The sequence below is a fragment of the Hippocampus zosterae genome, chromosome 13 (genome assembly GCF_025434085.1).
Source record: "Hippocampus zosterae strain Florida chromosome 13, ASM2543408v3, whole genome shotgun sequence".
In the NCBI taxonomy this organism is placed as follows: domain Eukaryota; kingdom Metazoa; phylum Chordata; class Actinopteri; order Syngnathiformes; family Syngnathidae; genus Hippocampus; species Hippocampus zosterae.
In genome coordinates, this window is record NC_067463.1 from 6,097,769 (window position 1) to 6,118,388 (window position 20,620).

The following is a 20,620-nucleotide window of genomic DNA, read 5'->3' on the forward strand; positions in this document are numbered from 1 at the left end:
GCTTTGGATTATGAAGCGCGCCTTCAATGAATGGCCTATTCTGAAACTGTTTTCACATATAGGGCGCTCTGCATTCGAAGGCACAGAATAGAAGCTATAATAGTGGCTGCGGTTGCGCTCTGAATCCACTAGATGATGCTATGCTTAAGGGAATACAATACAATACAATACAATACAATACAATATAATAACTGAATGCTTTTACATGTGCGTAATTGTGCGGAAAATACGGTAACTTAATTTGGGAAGTTCCTTTTTTTTTTAAACAGCTCTGTTTTTAAAAGAAACTCCTATTATTTAAATATGTCACATGCCAAATTTCCCTTAGTGACCGTCACTAACAAAAACAAATCCAGATCATAACGTTTTGAAAGCAATCTTACTTTTATGTAACCGAAATTGCTATCAGGCTCTGTACCACAAAGAGCGCATGTGGTTTGCAGCCACTGTATACAGTGTGAGTGCACATGCGAGCCAGTATCTCACTTCCTGCACTCGACCCCAGCAAGGCTCTTATCTGCTCCGAAAGCCCCGTTTTATGGTAAATGGGCTTTCACTTGGATAGCGCTTTTCTACCTCGGGTACTCAAAGCGCTTCACGCCGTTACCTCATTCATCGACTGGTGACGCAGTCGGGAGCAACTTTGGGTTTCGGTATCGTGCTCAAGGGCACATCGACATGGTTGCACTAGCCGGGGGTTGAACCACCAACGTCCGGATTGGGAAACGACAACTCGATCACTGAGCCATGCCGCCCCAATTTAGCAAACTTAATTCGCCCCATTGGAAATTTAGAAACCATCAGTTTTGCAAAAATATACACAACTCTTCCGCTTACATCATTTGAATTGATTCAGAAACAATATTTCGCTAATAACATGATAAAGACAATGAAATAAAATACATCAGCATCACCAGAGATGCTGATTATTAAATGTGTCCATGTCTGCGGTTTGTTACTCGAACTTCAGAAGACTTGTGCAAAAATTGTGCTTTGGCCCTGTGGTGAGAAATTTGGCTGGATGAAGGGGAAGTCAAGTCAATCATTTTCTTCACAATATGTTCCATGCGGCTCCACGAGTCTAAACACGGCATTCTGATTAATATTGCGTTTGTGCAATCTGAATTAAGCAGCAAAATCCACCTGTGATTAATCCGTCTCCGAGGGCGGCCATTTTGCCTCTTGTTGTCGATTGAAAATGACATCACAGTTGCTCAGGGCTCAGGTAAGGACCAATCATTGGCTCAGCTTGCGAATGTCACATGACCAGACAGTAAGCAGGATGGGAAAGTACGGGTGAAATGTTCTGTATTATTGTAAATACAATTTTTTAACTTGACTTCCCCTTTTCAAAAACAATTCCATCGGCAACATAGTTTAAATTGTACCATGACCATGGGCAGATTAGATTCAAATGACAACACGTAAACTGTAATCTGATATTTAAAAAAAAAAAAAAAAGTGCAGCCAAGAGAAATGCTACGAAATAATGAGAAAAGACTGTTGCATATAACTTCATACAATTTCACGGAAGAAATGTAGGTCAGTGCTTCTGAAAGAGAAATTCTTACTTGCCCCATTTGTCACCTCATCACGCTTCCCTATTGCTGTTTTTTTTCCCCTTAAAATCTCACCTGTAAGGCGTACGTGTCGGCGTCGACCTTATAAGGTTTTCTCCCGGAGGAATTAGCTTTCCGAGCGGCCTCGCCTGAGATGCCCCCGTCGGACAAGGGTGCTTATATAAAGCTAATTGAAATGGAGGCGGGCGCCGACAGGAAGGTGATCTTGACTGCAGACGGCTGCCTCTGACCCAAGGGTGCGTCGGGCCCAGGCTCCCATCTGTGTGGGAAGGGATTTTCCTCGCGTGACAAATTGAAGCGTCGTGGCGTCTGCGAGCCCGTCTCCCAGAAATGACATTCTGCATGCCTTCCCCCTGTGATGTTTGGAATTAGATGCACGCACATTAGCGTCCCCAGCTCCTCGAGCCTAGCTGGCAAATATCCCCGAGATTTTAACGGTAAACTCCGACAGAGGCACATGACAAGCAGACGGATCTCGTGGCTACACCTCTGCTGGTGATGTCATGTATCCAGCAGGTGTTTCGCCTTTAGCTGCTTATGGAGAGCATCTGTCCTGACATCAGCGACTCAGCTGTGTCCGTAGCGGGGAACAGATGTATTTTCATGTCGCCCAAATAAGGTGAACCCCGCATATTCGTGGTTCGGTATTTGTGAATTTGCCTACTCACGGATTTTTGGGGGTGTACCTATTCACTGGTATTTGCCGCCCACAAAAAAACTCACTGAGTTGCTGTTTTTGTGTTTAGGCCAAAGCCATGTCTAATAAAATATAAATTGTCCAAGCAAAAGCGCCAAAGCAGACAAAAATAGAGCCACCCTTACTGGCAGACCAAATACCGTCATTTTCCGCATTATAAAGCACTTTGGAGAATAAGGCTCACCTTCAATGAATGGCCTATTTTAAAATCGTTTTCATATATAGGGCGCACCGCATTATAAGGCGCATAGTGTAGAAGCTACAATAGTGGCTGTCATTGCGTTATGCATCCACTAGATGGAGCTACACTGAAGGGAATACAATACAATACAGCCTTATTTTTTATAGCGCTTTCACAACCTCTGCAGCTGTAACAAAGCGCTTTACAGAACATTTCAAAGACTACGTCTAAGAAATCAGACTATTGATCAATATATAAGGCGCATCGGATTATAAGGCGCACCGTCAGATTTGGAGGAAATTGGAACTTTTAGGTGCGCCTTATTGCGCAGAAAATACGGGACAATAACTCTTACAGAAAACTTGCTGAAAAGAAAGATTTTATTTCAGAAATCAACAAGTGCCATATGGATTTTGCGGCAGCTGTCGTCATCTCCCCTTGAGCCAATCACAAACCCATACATTTGAATATGATATTCACAGAGATCGCAATTTTTTTTCTTGATTTTGTTTTTTTTGGTATTGTTTTGCCTCAGGTTAACTGCATGAAACAGTCCAAGCCATGTTGATTGCTGACATTTTCAGACGTATGCGCTTCGCGACCACCATTAAACCGGCAAGCATTCGTCACCGGGGTAGAATTTGCTGATAAACGTTCCCGCTCGGGTGGCACATACAGTATATGCTCCTCTACAAAAATATATATATATAGATATATATATATCTATATATATATAGATATATATATATTTCCTTTTTTGGGGAGGTCGGTGTTTAGTATGTCTGTGTCTGTACCGAAGGGACCAGTTAGTTCAGGTGCTTTACGCCATTGTTATGCGCATCCGCTCCTACGCGCGCCTTATAAAATACTTGTCTGACACTGACGTCACCGTCAAGTACATCGGCTGTTCGCGAGCGGAGTCATGCTGACCTCGGCCTTCCAGCAGCTCGTCGCCATATGGTCCATCTGCACGTCGGCAATATTTTGGCAAGAGTCTTTGCGAAGGTCAAAAAACATCAAGTCAGGGGACGCTGCTGGAATTGCACCGAGGCTAATTGCTTTCTCCTTCATTCATCTCGAGCTCGCCCGCTCTCTTTCGCTCGCGCTCTCTCTTCTTCCTCCCACGGAATTTAGTAATCAGCTTTAGGATGTTTCGCAGATGGAGATGGATTTGGTTTTCCTCCGCTGCCCTCCACCCCCACCCCACCCCCCCCCCCCTCCTCCTTGTGACCAGCCCGCCTCTCGCCGCTCTTAAACACACCATCATACATCTCCACCTCCCCTCCCTCATACCCCACCACCTCGGCGCATGAGCCGAGTCAGCAAAAAACTCCCAAATTCCTCATTACTCACAAACACCCGCAATACACTTAGCGTGATTTGCTCCTAAGGGACGCTTGGTGAAAAGCTGGACCTTGAGTGAAACCTTTTGGGAGTGCCGTGCGATCACACGACGACGTGTGAGATCGTGTGTGTGTGTGTGAAGAAATTGGCTGGTGCTTTCTCACTTAGGATGACCATATTAGTCATGCACTCAAACGAGAGTTTCTAGCTCTGACATCGCTCGAACAATTCTCCTCGAGTGGTTCTCGAGATTTTTGCACCAAGTACCACCTTTTACCTTTCTCTTTGTCTCTCCAAGGATAGCGGCGCGCTTTATTCCTGTTTAGTATACTTCATATTATAAGCCACTGTTTCCCTGTAGGAGTTTGTAGAGGTACGTGAACTGAAATTCACCTGAAATGGCTGCTCAGACTGAGCCGATGAATGGTTTGAAGAACTGACGAAATCCCGAACAACTAAATAAATTGTGCATTTAGTTCCATCTCGACTCTTCCTATGAGAGTCCGAATAGTGACGTGCGAATACTGTATACAGCGCTAACCTCTACTTACAAACGTCTCTTCATACGAAATTTTCAAGTTGCCAAAGGAACAACAGGAAATGTATTGCCTCTTGTTACGAAAGAAATTTCAAGATTCGAAAGGTAAAAATACAGTATGGACAAATTCGAAGGGTTGTTAAAAGCCGACAAAAGCAAACATCCATGGATCAATTATTTTCAAAACGCCAGGCAAAAACCACGTCTGGGAGAAAACATGAACTAAAGAGGGCAAAAAGATGGCAAGGATGCAGTTAAAAGTTAAATAACCATCACTTTTTTCTATTCTTTGTTTTTTCCACGATGCACAACTCTCATTGATTGTGCAATAATCTAATTGTAACGTGTATTTGTTCCATATTTGGATGCATTTTTATGCTTTAGAAAACATTTACGTCTGAATTTTGAGGGTCTTGGAACGAATTAGGGCATTTACATGGAAAGCGCGTCTCGACTTACATATTTTCTTGCGAACAAACTTCTGCCAGAACGACTGCCGTAATTTGAGTCATCGTTGCCCCGTATGCAATGTCTTCTTGCCATACAACGCAGTGCCCGGAGGGGAAGGGGGTGTGGGGGGGTTCATTGGCGCGGAGACGACGAAATAAGCGCCCCTCTGTCACGGCGGCCTTGGCGAGAGGTAGCTTTTATAAATGGCATTGGGGTAAGCGGGAATATTGGCTACAAGCTTGGAGATGAGATTCCCCCACCCCCGTCCTTTCCCCCCCCCCAGCCTGCGGCACCGGTGATGGATTGCTGTACCTTCCAGGTTTGAGCTTGGCAACGCCCCAATATTCCCGCCGAATAAAGTGACAGGCAATATATAAGCCATCAGTTCAGGCCGACTGCGCCGCCGAAACTCCCACTCGCCGCTTCTTTCTTAGCCGTGCCCCACCGAATGTGTGTCGCTTCCCTACTTGAGCGTGATGAAAATCATCCCCCCCCAGCTCCGCTCTCCTTGATCCCGGGGAGTTTGAGCCTTAACAGCCACGCTGATTTCAGCGCAGGGCGTCATCGCCGAATGTTCAAGGGAACAACTCTGGCTGGTTCAAGAAAGCAAAGAAAACCATCGCGACAAATTTGCTCCAACCAAGAAACGGATTTCTGTCCTAGAATTTCTTTGTCACTAGCGCAAAAACTGTTTGTCCGTTACTTGTTTCGAGTGTAAAATCTGGGGGGGGATGGTCACCCACATGGTCACAAACTCTAGGGGGGGAAAAAAAATTGAGGAGCAGTCAACCTGGGCGCCAAATTTTAAGGAGCAGTCACCTTGTGTGCAAAAATGGAGCAAATTTTAAGGTAATTTTTTAAAATTAATTAATATGGGCAAACATTTTTTGGGGGTTGGGGGTAGTGTCCCTCTGTGCAAAATCTTACAAAGCAACCACCATGGGTGCAAGAACCGGTCACCCCGGGAGCAATTATTTTTGGGAGCAATCATCCTGGGTACCACATTTTGGTGTTCACCTCCAGGTGTAAAAAAAAAATATATTGAGGAGCAGTTAGCTCAGCGCAAAATTTCGACATCTAGATGAACCGTTTTAACATAACCGGCGTTAACAGAGCAAGAACTATGGCGGCTCTAGAATGACCAAACGACGTCGACTACCACGTTTGTCTATTTTGAAGGGAAGTCTTCCCACTTTTCCATCTCGTACTTCAGGTCGGAAGACGCGAGCTGGTCGTCTCAAACCAATAATTCCGCCAAATTAAAAGCTGGCCCATGATTGCATTCCTATCATTCGATCACTCGGGGGGGAGCCGAGAGCAAAGGGGTTAGCGCCAGACATATCTCGGGAGGAAGCGGGGCACATTTGCAATCACCCCCCAAGTTCAAAAGGGTAATTTATTCGCAGTCTGCGCTTAAAGTCAGTCTGCTCAGGATGCCGCTGGGGTTGCGCCGCCAGAAGAAGAGACACATCATTTTCATTTTTTTTTTTGTTGCTCACTTTCCCCCGCCGCCGCCCCCGCTCGCCATTCCTCCTCCTCCTCCTCCTCCTCCTCCTCGCCTGTTGTTGTTCCTCCCAGAAGCCCCGCGTGGCGTCTTTTAGCGCGCGCCGGCGAGCATATTTCACTTTTACATTCATCCGCGCTGACATGCCGGCGCTGATTGAATTCTGAGGCGCGGTAGCGTCTGCCATTATCGCCCTCATCGTCTTGAGTGGTTTATCTCTGGCCGCGGCTCAGCGTGACTCCAAGGCTGCGGGGTAGACCAGGGGGCAGGCTCGTGCACTCATTGTGCCTTTTTATTATTTTGGGGGCGGGGGGGCTTGAGCTTACCCTCAGATACATGTGCACCTGCTTTCAGCTCGAGGCAAAACCGTGTCGCCTCGCAGTGGATCGGGACCAAGCTCTTCCATGAATCGCATCAATTATAACCCCCCTCCCCCTCCCAAAATTTGGTATCATTGCCTATTAGCGCTGAGATACCTTGACCCAATTTTAACGTTTTTGGAGGAATTCAAGTTATTCCAGATGTGCGATGACACGAAGAAGAAAATGGAGATGGCCGATAACTCCCACCGAGTTTCCATCGTCCAAAATCATGGTCATAAGCAAAGTTTGAATCGAGGCAATTCGACTCTTTTTGGTCACTGAAGACATTTCACCTTTCATCCAAAAAGGCTTCTTCAGTTCAGAACGCAAGGGTCGTCTTTTATACGGGGACTTTGTTCTTCATCATTCATTTTTCAGTTCAGGGCCAAAATGGGGAAACATCTTGAACAAGAAGGAGTCATGTTGCCTCAATTCAACAATGACCTGGATGACTGAGAATCTACACCACAGGTGTCAAAGTCAAGGTCCGGGGGGCCAGATTCGGCCCGCCACGTCATTTTATGTGGCCCGCCGGAGAAAATTATGTGTGTCAACTTTCATAATCCTTGGCTAATAAATAACGTTGAGATTTTGCCTCGGCCCTCCGAGGGAAGCCGTAATTCCGAAGTGGGCCGCGACAAAAAATGTGGTCGATTCTGAACACACATTGTTAGCCACCATTTCTGGAAAGTATTGCGTTACCTTGATCCACGAGTCGCCCAATTTACGAGTTTATTGAGGTAAGAGCCACTGCACGGCAGGTTTTATTTTTTTATTTATTTTTGCAAGCAAATAGTTTGACAAGTTTTACTTGTGAGCTTCAGGTGCTCCACCGCTAGACACTATTAGTTAACTTCACAACATCCGGCCACCATCAATGTTGCTTATCTCGCAAAGTTGTTTTATACTTACATTTTTTTTGCGATACATGCGTGGCAGGCTGATTGAACACTCCAAATTGTCCCTAGGTGTGAGTGTGAGCGTGAATGGTTGTTCGTCTCTGTGTGCCCTGTGATTGGCTGGCAACCGATTCAGGGTGTCCCCCGCCTACTGCCCGAAGACAGCTGGGATAGGCTCCAGCACCCCCCACGACCCTAGTGAGGATCAAGCGGTTCGGAAAATGGATGGATGGATGGTATTTGGCCATATTTATTATTTTGTAACTAGGGATCCATCCATGCATGAATTTTCTGACCCGCTTTGCGTTCCGAAACCTATCCCAGCTGTCTCCAATCGCAAACGACGGATCCCAAAATAAAAATGGAAATTGCTGCGACGAAGGACGACAGCATTAAAATGTCCGGAAATACGAATGAGCGTGGCAAAAAAAAAAAATTCCAAAGACGAAGAAAAATGAGCGTTACAATAAGCCGCCGTACGTCTATCATGAAAAGCCGAAATGAGCGGTCTGCCTGCGCACCCTGCGGTGGTCGGACTTGGCGGCGACGTGACTTGACTTTGACGTTTCCTATTCAAGTTGTTCCTTTCTTTCCACTGGGCTTCAATCAGCTGGCATTGCGGCCCCCACCTGCCAGCTTGAGTGAGGATCACGGGGTGTCACGGCTGTCCAGAGACCTTAAGCCGCAATCAGCAGCAAATTCTTCCGCCACGTGTCATTCCCCCCTCGCCCCCTCCCGCCCCCCTTTCTTTCCTCATCTTTATCACGGCAAGATGGCATTTAGAATGCGCCGTCTACCGTGGACGTGCGCTTCATTTGAGGTCGAGAGACGCCGCTTGGCCCGTCGATACTTCGCCCGCCGGAGCGGGAAATTGTCTTCCCGCTGCGTGTGCGATCGCAAGCCGCCCTGTTATGTATGCTCGGCTGCACACGCCGCGGCGTTCATGAGGGGCTGAGCTGCTGCCACGGCGTCTTGATTCGAGGTGAAAACCTCGGGGTGTCGTGCCCCCGTCGACCCTTCCTCTTCTTTGCCCTTGCCTTCTTCCATCTCTGCCGATTTGCTCGCTTTGTTTTTATTTGGAGTGTTAAGCTTGTCCGCTTCACCGTTCTAAGGTTCTGGGTTCGAATCTCCTCGGCGTTCTTCTCGTATGGGCATTGCATGATTTTGCGTGAGGTATTCTGACAGGAATGCGGATTCCTCCCATTTCCCCAAAATGTGCAATTAGGTTAATTGAAGACTCTAAATGAGGGGAGTCAAACTCATTGTGCATGCTCGGTTGATTTTTGAATAAATACAAGTGGGGGGGCGCAGTTTATGTAATGTGCACGTGAGCAAGGAGAGGCACACGTTCATTGATTGAATGGGACAGAGACAACTACAAATATAGTAAATATAATATAGAATAGCAGACCTTCACACTGTAATACCGGTCCAACTCCAGCTCCTCCCATTCCTCACTAAGCCACGCCCCTTAAAGCCACAAATGCGGCACACCAAAACGACAATGACTACAGTAATTAAACTTGAGGAAACTAGTTAATTTATTGACATTGTCTTGTATTGGATTTTAATAGAACACGGACGACCCCGGCTGACTCATGATTCGGCACCTGCGGATTAGCAAATTCGCATTTTATTTTTTTCATGTTGTTCAACATTTCACAATTTGGGCGGGTTGCCATTTCGCCCATTTTTTTGTTGTTGTGGGAAAAGACTTTTCACTCGAAGTTTATTTCAATGGGTGTCAGTTATATGCGGATATTTGCAATTCGCGGGCCGGCCCGCTGCCTATCCCCCACAAATAGCGGGGTCCGATGTCTGTTGTTTTTTTCCAAAATGCAAACCAATAGAATTGCTGTGGTTTTTGCTGGCTTGGATTTCGTTAATCAAGGTATGACTGAATGCGCCATTTCTTCTATTTGTTTGTGTCACATCGTGTTCACAACCACTTGTAATGAGAAGTCATGGAAAATCGTAGCATTCGAATATTTCAGTCAACAATTATTGTTCCATTTATGTTCGCAAGGGATTTGCTGAAAAATATGATTGGATTCAGATTTCCTGCCAAATTGGAAAGAACAAAACCCTTTTGCGAGCAATATGAAGCCGACACTTTGTTTGCTTTAGTGGGCCATAAATTGTGATGTGGCGGTCCTTGTGCTCCTAATTGTCCTTAGGTGTTTGTCTAGATCTACCCTATGATTGGCTGGGTACCAGTCCAGGGTGTACCCCGACTTTCACCCAAAGTCAACTGGTACAGGCTCCAGCTCATCTGTTTATTGTGCATGTTAAATTGCTCTATGTACAGCACTTTGTATGCAGCGATGGCTGTTTGAAAGTGCTCTATAAATACTGTTGACTTGACTTGACTTAAGATATGCGCACTAGAAGATAGACGGACGAATGCCCTATACTGGCCACTTTTCCCCCCCTTGACCCCCCTGTCTCAGGTAGACGTGTCCTAATTGAGCCTTCCTCCATCCGGTCTCGTGGCGAGAGAGGCCACGGCGTGCCATTCCCAGCGGCGACTCGAGCCTCACCGGATCGATATGGCAAAAAGCTAACAAAACGAACACATGCCGAGCGCCCAGATCAGGGTCATTATCGCCTCTCGCCCGCCACACTTCCGCCGGCGACTGATCAATGTAAGGATATGGATTAACACAAGCGTTCTCGCCTCAAGCTAGCTCTCCAATGTTGACAGGGCTCTGAAAGAGCAGCGCCCGCTCAAAACCGAAATGAGCCATTTGGTACAGCCGTATTTGTCCCTCTAAAATGACCAATTAGCAGAATGTGTTATAAATGTGGCAGGTTTGGTGGTGCTGTGACCGAGTAAATCCACTTTTTTAAAAATGTCATCATATATACAGGCCAGTTTTGAATATGTGGTATTCCCAGTTTCGCGTTAGCTGTCAGCATAATGTCACCGGTGAAGCATTTCGAAGGTCTTACAAAATATGATAAACTGAATTCTTACTGATGGAATCCTTTTAAACATTTTTGGTGCTTTAATGGTAAAAGTCGTCATTAATACTAATGTTTAGCAGATCTTTAAAATGTGGTGTCCCTAGCTTGCCGCTAGCAGTTAGCGTGTTGACTTTACTGATATGACACAACTAGATAAGGTTGCTTTTTAAATATATATATATTTTTAGATTTTTGTAGCAATTAGATTGTCTGACAATGTATTCTAAGTTAAATTACAAAGGAACACTGTTATGGCATTGAGTTGTTTGTTGGTATTTTGAAAATATTTACAGTTACGCTAACACTTCTTTTGCTTTCAACTCACAAACATTTAAGGCTCATTTTGGAGACAAAGGAAAAGTGTATTCCTTTGTCACTTTTCATTTCATTTGTTGAATGATTATCTTTTAGCGTGAGATGTTTCAAGAAGCTCCAGTCTATATCTTAACGGAGACAAGAAGTTCAACTTTTTGTCAAACCCAACACAGTGCAGCTCAGCTTCGGTTCGTGGGCATCAAAGTGTGAGCCCTTTGTTTACTCTCTGAAAAAGAGGACCACCTATTGACGTCGCAATCATTTTTGGGCTACTGCGTCTCCTATCGGCTAGCCTGCTAGATAGCGTCCGTTGTGTATAATTTTCGCATTTCTTAATTGTTTCCGAAAGCATCATTCGTGACGTCCATGCAATTAGGCAGCGACATAACATGGCATGTTCTTGAGGCTTCAAAAATGCAATGTTTTTGTTTTGTTTTTGTCCATTTGGGATTTTTTTTGAATTGCTGATGATGGCACATCGCCACGTCAGCGCACCCACCCAGGAGTTGTTTGTAGTAGCATAAAAGAACACTCAATGGTTATCTTTTGTCAAGAAGTCTTAATTTGTGCAACCAACACAAAGTTGGAGTGGCAGGGCTACATGCCAAAGAAAATGTCACGTCCGGTGTTGTTGTTGTTGTTGTTGTTTTTTTTTTAACGTTGTGTCCGTGCAGAAGCACGGGCGCTCATTAGTATGCCTTTAAGAAGCCACGGGGCATTAAAATGCAAAATTGCCCTCCACTCAGGCTAAAGTGATTTTAGTTGTGATTATGCACCATTTCCTCCCACTCAACAGCAGGAAAAAAAAAAAAACGAGAGCGAGGGGTGGGGGTGGGGGGGCAGAAAAAAATAAAAAGAGCGCTAATTGGTCATGGGGATTGGTGGGAGGCTTCGCTATTTTATGTCTCTGACTTCTAAATGAGTTTGGGAAAGGAGAGGCTGCCACTCTGCCGTGGAGCTTTCTGTTGGCGCCGGCTCAAATTGAAATGATGCACTGTTCCCCCTCACTGCGGCTGCAGCGCGCAGTAATTAAATGCCTCATTGTTGCTTCCTGGGAATTGGAATGGAATATTTCATGCGGCGTGGTGATTATTTGGGGGTGTAGGTGGGGCGTGGATGTAATCACCTTGGCTGCATCTCTGATGAAACGCTTTGCTCGCTTTGGTGCTTGTCGCCGCCGAAAGTGGCCCCCTGGGTTTTTGACTTTTTTTTTTAACTAAGTGCTTTTATTCATCGCCGGCCTTGTTGTCATGACTTCCTGTTTGTGAAGGACGCATTCAAAGCAATGTCGCATGAAAATTTGGACCTGCCCAAACACCGTTGGTGTCGGCCTCGGTACTTACCAAGCCACGACCGATATGGATTTTTGTTGAGTCCAATGCAGATTCCAATATTTGACCGAAAATACAAATTTGGATCGATTGATCGCCAATGAATTTCAAGAATATACTGAATAAGAGTTTTTGTTCCTTAATGCTTACAGCAATAAGTATATGAATTCAAGGCAGAAATGTTATCTTTATTATAATTATTTGTTTCTACCTTATACATTTTATCGAATGTAAATAAAAATAAATAAATAAACAAATAAATAAATCGGCGTGGAAAAAAGAAAGATCACAACTTTTTGGGGGGGGGGGGGCCAGTGTAATGGGTCATTTTGCTCACTTTTAGCAGAAGTGAGAGAAAATGCTTAAATCCAACGCGATTGTCGGTATGTTTGTACCCATCTTAACTCTCTGCGCTTGAGTAAACACCAGATGTTGGCGGAGCCCGGGAGCAAAATAATACTTATCATAAAATCTTGTCTTCTGTTGCTTTCATATGTCAATAACACACATCTCCGCATTGTGTCTCCTCCGCAGAGGACGCCGGTCACTAATGGCGAAGCGTTTCGGTGGTTCTTCTAGAGACGCCGGCCGCCGTCATCCATCACCCGGCAGGAGGTCACGATCGACCGTGGACCGTCTGCTCGGAGCACGTGACCCAAAGCGCCCCCACCCCCACCCCTCCCACCCCAAATGCACACACACGTGCTCACACAACACCCCCCCCAATACACACACACACACACACACATACACACGTGGAGCGGAGGACGGAATACAAAGCGGACGTAACGGACGGGACGGAGTTGTCAAAAACATACTGGCTGTTGTTTCTTTTTTCGGTGTAATTATTGTACCTTTTGACAGTATCATAATGTATATTTTTGGTGTCTTATGAATGTGTTTTCAGTGTTGGCGGCCGGGCGAGAATGGGCCGCCGCCGAGCTCGTGTAAAGAAAGGACTTGAAAAAGGACAATCTTTTTGGAACCACACAGACGCCGTCCCAACGGGAGGCGGTTTGACGAGAAACGCAACACACTTTACTCTGGAGCAATAATTATTCAACCTCCTTTTTTCTCCCCCACCGATATCTCTTTTTTTCCACTTCCCAGGAATCATCCGGAAGCCATTTCAGCATCCACTTTTTTTTGTCTCGATGAGGCAAGAATGACACCCACCCTCCCCCACTCTCTTTTTTGTTGAGATTTGTGATGACTCGCCACAGTACAGGGCACATTGTCTTGTGTGGTGTGTTGCACTTTAAAAAAAAAAAAAAAAAGACAAAACTGAGCATTTAATTCACTGGAGAGTTCCTGATGGAAAAGTTTGGAGGTGTATTTAAATAAAAACGAAAAGAAAAAGAATGGATGTCAGCAGAGGCATCGTCATGAAACCCTTTCCCGTTTGACACCAATGAAAGTACACTTATACATATTGAACATATCAGGTGTTGTTCTGGAGCTGCAGGGGGGTCGTGGGGGGGCGGGGGCGGGGCTCGAGCGATGCGCTCCATTTTCACCCCCCCCCCCCCCCCCAAGTATGATCTAATAAGGCTGGATTCACACTGCTCGTCAAAATGTGCACAATTCCGATTTCAAGCCTCGATCCCTTTTTTTTTTCTGGACTATTTCCATGTACATTTCAAGTGACTCCTGCACTTATATAAGGAAATAACTTCACAAGCACCAACATGGAAGTAACCACTCACTAATTCATGAATAATATCCATGTTCAACTTTAAATTTAGTTTAGTTGGCCTTTGGCTAACTCTTCATAGACTCTCAAGGTAGTAAGGGAAGATGAACATCTTTCTAAGTTTAGCCTGGGTTAATAGCGGGAATTTTTTTTTCAAGGTCATCTGAATGTCATTTATTTGAAAGAGTAATATAAGTTGAGTTTGAAATATTCTTTTGCTCTTGTAGTTTGTGATATTTTTTTAACCATCAATACACTATTGGCAAATTTTAAAAGGATGCACGCACGTACGGTATGACGGCAAGGTTACTTTGTCGGTATATCTGATCTGTGTGTTTACGCTGCCCTCGCACTGGTACGTATCCGATACGTGTCCATCTGTTTCGTTTGTTTTTTCCTGAATTGTGCCACAAATCGGAATTGTCGCTTGAAGCGCGTGGTGTGAATCCAGCCACGGTTCCTCATTGTCCTGAACCCTGTTGTTGCATGTGCAAAATGTGTTTTTTCCGTTTTAAAGACGACTTAAGAATTTGTATATTGTTGTTGTGATGCTTTTATGTGTTCTAATAAAATAACTTCAAGAACGTTTTTGGCATCCTGACTTTGGATCCGGAAGAAAAGGATTCATTAAGATCAGTTGATAAATCGTCATGGGGTTTTTTGTTTTTTTTTTGTTTTGTTTTGGAGGGGGTTTTTTTTATCCACCACCCGCCCGTTGACGTGGAGGTGATGGGATGAATCTCACACCGTCCTTTTGCCTCCCTAGTCACGTATTCCCGAGAATGCTAAAACGCTGCGCCGGGGAAGAGTGCTTCCCGGAGGCAGCAGACTTTAAAGGACGAGCGAAATCCCATGTGGTTTGTCATGCTAGAATGCGTAGAGAGGAGTGGGGGACTGGGGAGGGGGTTGGGGGGGCAGAGGATGATGGCTGGGACTATGTGAGGGAGGGGTTAAGGAAGGCGAGATGTGCTCCTGAGATAGCGCCAGCATCAGAGTGATTGCCGGGTCGTTGCGACTCAGGCAGAAGCGGCTGAGGGGGTATGAAGTGGGGGGGGGGGGGGGGGGGGGGGGTTCAGAAGGAAATCATCCAGGACTGACTGCTCCACCGCTCGCAATCACCCAAATTGAGCTCCTTCACGCAGCCCGCCATGTTGACGGCAGTGTGGCGTCTTCAGCGTTCGATAGCTGCCGCCGCCGCCGCCGCCGCCAAACCTCCTCTTTGCTAGTCATCAGAGGGCGGATAACTCGTTCACTCATTCCCTGGCCGGCAAGATTAAATAATATCACGCCCCACTTTAATCACCCCCCCCCCCCCCGCCCCCCCTCCACCACTACCGCCACACACACCCGCATGCCTTGCGTTTGGGATTAAAAATCGTCAGGGTTCTGGTGGTAGTGATGATGATGAGGAGGGGCAATGTGCCGCTTCCTTCCCCTGGCAGGAAGTGACAATAGTTGAAGTAGGTTGCTTCCTGTGGAAAGAAATCAATCAAAGCCATAGACTGGTTTATCGCTTTCAAAAATTCACAAAAAATATTTGGATGACTGAGTGAGGTGCACCAGTCTCGTGTTGAGTATTTAAAGGATGAGCGGGACGGTTTCTTCAGCAAAATAAAAGATTGAAATGAACGTCCTCTGTGGACAGAGACAAAAGTCAACGGCAAGTAGAAAGTAGGAAAAAAACACTTTTAATCTTGCAATTACACTGGGCAACAAATTGAACTTTTCGAGGTGTTTTTTTTGGGGGGGGAGGCGGGGACTCTTTTCCGAATCCGCCCTTGATTTTTTTCTCAAGCACATTCTATAATAAAAATAGGACAAGAACACAAAATGTTAACATACAAATTTATTATTTCTGAATTAAGGGTTAGCGTGGGCAACCCGGTGAAACAGTGGTTAGCGCGTTGACCTCACAGTGCAGAGGTCGTGGGTTCGATCCCGTTTCTGGCCTTCTGTGTGTGCAGTTTGCATGCTCTGCCCGGGCCTGCGTGGGTTTTCTCCGGGTACTCCGGTTTCCTCCCACATTCCAAAAAAAAATGCATGGCAGGCTGATTGAACACTAAATTGTTGCGGATGGTTGTTCGTCTGTGTGTGCCATGTGTTTGGCTGGCAACCGGTTCGGGGTATCCCCCGCGTACTGCCCGAAGACAGCTGGGATAGGCTCCAGCACCCCCCCGCGACCCTAGTGAGGATAAAGGGTTTGGATCAAAGGATGCGTTAGCGTCAGCAATAGGTGGGATTTATTTTCTGAGATGTCCCTAGCAACACATGGTAAAATCCATATTTGCACAAGTTTTTATATTTCAAAATTAAAAACAAAAATGAAAACATCTTCCAAAACCTGATGCGCTCGAAAAAAGTGACAGAATTTTTCTAATCATGATCAAAAATACATTGAGAGTAACAAAAAAAAACATCACTGTTTCACATTTACTGTTGACCAGTATTATTTAGGCCCAAATTGTACTAAAAATTGGCGTGCCTCAGGGTTTATCTTCATCTCTCTCTCTCTCTCTCTTTTCGCACAAATGGTGCTGATGTGGTTGCATAATTGTTTTTTTTTTTACACTTATAACAACGACAATCTAGCAAGCATTGTTTTGGAATGACAACAGGAGAAAGAGTCAGAATATGGAGATGACCATTTGACCATGTATTTGGCTCTATACAGTATAACTGATCCGTCATCCATTTTTTGCTGTTGTCAGTTTACAGTTTGGCTACGTTGCGAGTTGAGATGAGATCATTCCTGTTCAATGAAGTGTCACCTGTCATGATTCGGTTTGGGACCAACAGGTGGCACTATAGGGCTCCCCCTGCAGCTGCACACCTGTTGGTCATTAGGTAATTAGTGGCTTTTAAAGGACTCCCACTCAGTGTCGGGTCATTGTTTGCTTGCTGTTTGCATCTGTTCGTTGTCATGGTTCTGTTTCTGTTAGTTTTTTGCTGCAGTCTTGGTTTTGTTTTGCTACTTTGCTTTAGTTTTGGTTGTTCGCACTTTGTTTGTTTTGGATTCAGTTTTCTCTGTTTTATTAAATATAATTCTCAAGTTCACCCCGCTCCTCCGTCCTGCCTGCTTTTTGGGGTCCACCACCACCTTGCTACGTGACATCACCGAAGCGCATTGAACAACACTGGATGTCCTCAGGTAGATGCTAACTCACCTGTTGCTCATCCACATGAACAACTAATTCGACAAAAAGACACAGTTTTGCAAATACACAACTTTTATTTGACGGGTTGTCCACCCCCCCCCCCCCCCACACCCCTTCCAGAGTGAGTGCAGAAATAGACGTTTTCCCGCAGTGAACTCAGTCTGAACCGCTCTCGCATGAAATATCCTGTGTTTGCTGATGCTATAGCGGCAGGACAAATAAAATGGGATCCCCAGGAGATGAAGTCATTTGATGGTGGGAAGCGAGCTGAGCAGACCTTGAGGAAAAGTAATCATTCATTAACTTGAAGGAGCAAAAAAATAATTACGTAATTAAATGTATATATTTTTTTCTACAACAGAATGAAAATCTTCATCTCTTTTCAAATCTCTCACTCTCAATTTCAATTGACATTGTCAAATTGTCTTGCTCACCCCTACCCTATGTATCTGACTCGGCACTCAACAAACAACCACATCTAACTCCTTCCCTCATGGTCCAATGAAAAAAAGCTGCCACATTACTGAGAAATTTGCATGAAAGAAAATATGTCATGATTCTGTCCTGTTTTTTTTTTCAGTGTCTGGTGGAAGTGGAGGGTGTTCCCTCCAGAGTCGCACCTATCACTTACCTGCCTCATTGTCCAGCTACCTTTATAAACCCAGCCACGCCAAAAACTGATTATTAGCCTTGCTCACGACTCTTGTCTCGAGTGCAATTTTTCTAGATGCTAATACCTTGTTCATTCCACTCTAGTTCTTGCCATAGTTTTTTTTCATTGAGTAAGTCATGTTTTTTGTTACTTTATTCATGGTGCTCTTTTGTATCATTCTCACAATTGGATTTTCTTGTCTTTTTATGACAAGTGATTCTATTGACTACAGAGTCATATTATAAGTAATAGTACTCTTGAGTACATTTTGTCTCCTCTGGCCACAGCTGTGTACCACAATATGGACAGGCATAGGGTACACTCATTCGGCTAAGTGAAAATAGTTGCCCTTTACCCCAGTAGGGGACCTTCACAGCCTAGTCTTCTTTCTCTTAATTACTGTGTCAGCTCAGCGCTGCGCAACATCCTGTGGCACAGTGTGGTACGGCAGTTGACGCGCATAATTCGAAATTTGGATTCGCCCGTATCCTGACATGGAAAAAAAAAAGATTGTTTGCGACATAACAGCGGCACAAACGATGATCCGTGAGTACACGTATATTCGTTGTTGGTGTATCGATATCATATTTGCTCGCTGCGATGTTCCCTCCACCTGCTGACAGACAGGGGGGGTTGTCTTTGAACTCCCACGCACAATTGTAAGAATTAGCATGTTAACAGTGAGGGATGGAAGTCAAATGAACGTGTCACTTTGATTCCACCCCAATGAGCATGTGACGTCTCATTTGAGCAAACCTTCCCATTTCATCTATGCACCCCCCACCCCCAACATTGTGTGCCCCAGCATGAGGCGAAGGCACACTGTGAGAATGCGGGGCCGTGCTCGCACATAACGAGACGGCGTAACGGCAAGCCCGCCTCCTCCCTCCTCTTCCTCCAGCCTCGTCTTTCATTATTTATTTACCCTGCACAGTTTTTTCTCCACGGCACGCATATTGATGCAGGGGGGCAGGGTGTGAGTGCGTGTCACAATCATTTCCTGACGAAGGAGACAAGGTGGAAGTAATCAGCAGCACGCTGATGCAATATGACAGGCCGTAGAAGCACCGGTACACACTTAAGAGCAGGGGGGGAGTGAAAATAACATCACCAACACACTCCGTGACTGAAGGGGTAAATTTGCACCAAAAAAAAGGCAACACTGGATGGCAAGTTGGTTTGCTAAGTTTGGAAAGTTGGGTTTTTGCTTGTGGAGAAAATGCTTTTTTCCATAAAGGTGTGAAAATGATCGGCGATGTCGTTCATGCATCGGAAAATGAGATTATCCTCAGGGTTTCTAAGAGAAGAGAGAAAAAAAAAACCTTTATTTGTCCCACAATTGAGAATTTCTCAATTTACAGCAGCAAAATTATGAAAGGGAGAAAGTAGACAAAAATCACAAATAAATATAAATATAAAATAGCAAATTAGCACTTGTCAGACCACACGCCTCAAAATGGCTCTCCAGAATCATGAGGTGCTTTAATGGTGATACTTTCGATTTCTTTACAAGAATGAGGAATTTCAATCTGAATGTACTTTGGAGCATTAGAGCATAATTTCCCATCACTAAAACCCTTTTTTTCCTGTTGGATGTCATTTATGTATTTTTTAAAGCACATTTTTTCAATGTATTTTGCGTATCCCAATCTATGAGAAGACTCTTAGACATTCAATGTGTTTTTGTCATCCCACTATAGAACTGACCGTCGTACCTCCCTATCTTTGTCCACTTCCGACTCCCCTGAACCAAGCCCCCTCGCTCCCCCGTCCAGCTCTGGGTTCTCAATTTTATTACCTTGCGCTGAAAAAACTTCACACGCGTCAGCCACCTGCCACTCAACCTACTGTCGCTAAACAGTCGCAAGTGGAAGAGGATGATGAGCATGAGCATGAGGATGGTTTGTGGCGCGTTCAGGGTCTCTGCCGTCTATTTCTTCTTATCCTGACCCTATTGTCCGCGGAAAGACACACACACACACACACAGGGCCTGGAGGTGAGAGCGTGCTGATTGATTGATTGAGGGGCTAGGTTTCATGACGGCTGGTGACATTTCCACACATACAGCCAAGGCCCATCCCCCAACCCTCATCCTCCTCTTCCTTCCCCGGCAGCAAGATAGAGAGAGAGAACGCAATCTCTGAGGAATTAGGCAATCAGTCAACGGGGCTGGATTGCACGCAGGCGCACCAGCAAACGGTTTAACCTAAATGAAAACGTCCCCCTCTCTCCCCCCGACCCCACCCCATGACAAACCACGATTCCGAGTAATGACGTCGTTTTCCACGCGGGAGCGCACGCCAGACGCTTTATTAGGTACACCCGCACAGTTTGATGAGCACCAAGGAATGGATGAACATTTCCGAAGGAAAACAAAAACAAAAACAGCGGTGTCCTGACTTGTGAGTTTCATTTGCTCAGTGACCACGCTCGGAACTCAAAACATTCATATTTCAAATCCTCTGTGCCCACTGGAATGAATGGAAATGGCATTAATCTCATCCAGACCGCTAAAAAACATGTTTTTTGTAAAAAAAATATACTGTATTGCATTTCAGAAAAACATACATGAATAACTAGGACTATTTTCCTTTTAAATACATTCAAATTGCACGCCACCACCCAAAAAAAAATCGTACTTTTGCCAATTTTAACTCCATGCAGTTAAATGAATACATTCTGTACAATGATAATCAACTGATTGTCCAATATTAGCTCTTTTAAAAGCTAGAAAAATCAGCTGTTTTTTAAACAGTTTTAAAAAATATATATGAACAGATTACAACTTAATAAAACGATAATGGCTTTACCCACCCCCCCTCCGCCCCCCAAAAATATATGTTCTAAAGTGAAACAAATACTGAAGGATTGTAAAACAGTCAAATGTTCTCTGTGTAATTTACATCTTTATGGATGGATTGATGGCTTGCTTGTGGTTATAATGAATAACA

General features: G+C 45.0%; 1 protein-coding gene across 1 annotated transcript in view; it reads left to right on the forward strand.

Annotated features, from left to right (window-relative positions):
• Positions 1-14,443, forward strand: part of cxxc4 (CXXC finger 4) — a 32,577-nt gene extending 18,134 nt beyond the window's left edge. The window contains exon 3 of the mRNA XM_052084512.1: positions 12,703-14,443. Coding sequence (XP_051940472.1) covers positions 12,703-12,747 — 45 coding nt within the window. The 3' untranslated portion in view covers positions 12,748-14,443. The remainder of the gene's footprint in view (positions 1-12,702) is intronic.
• Positions 14,444-20,620: the final 6,177 nt, after the last annotated feature.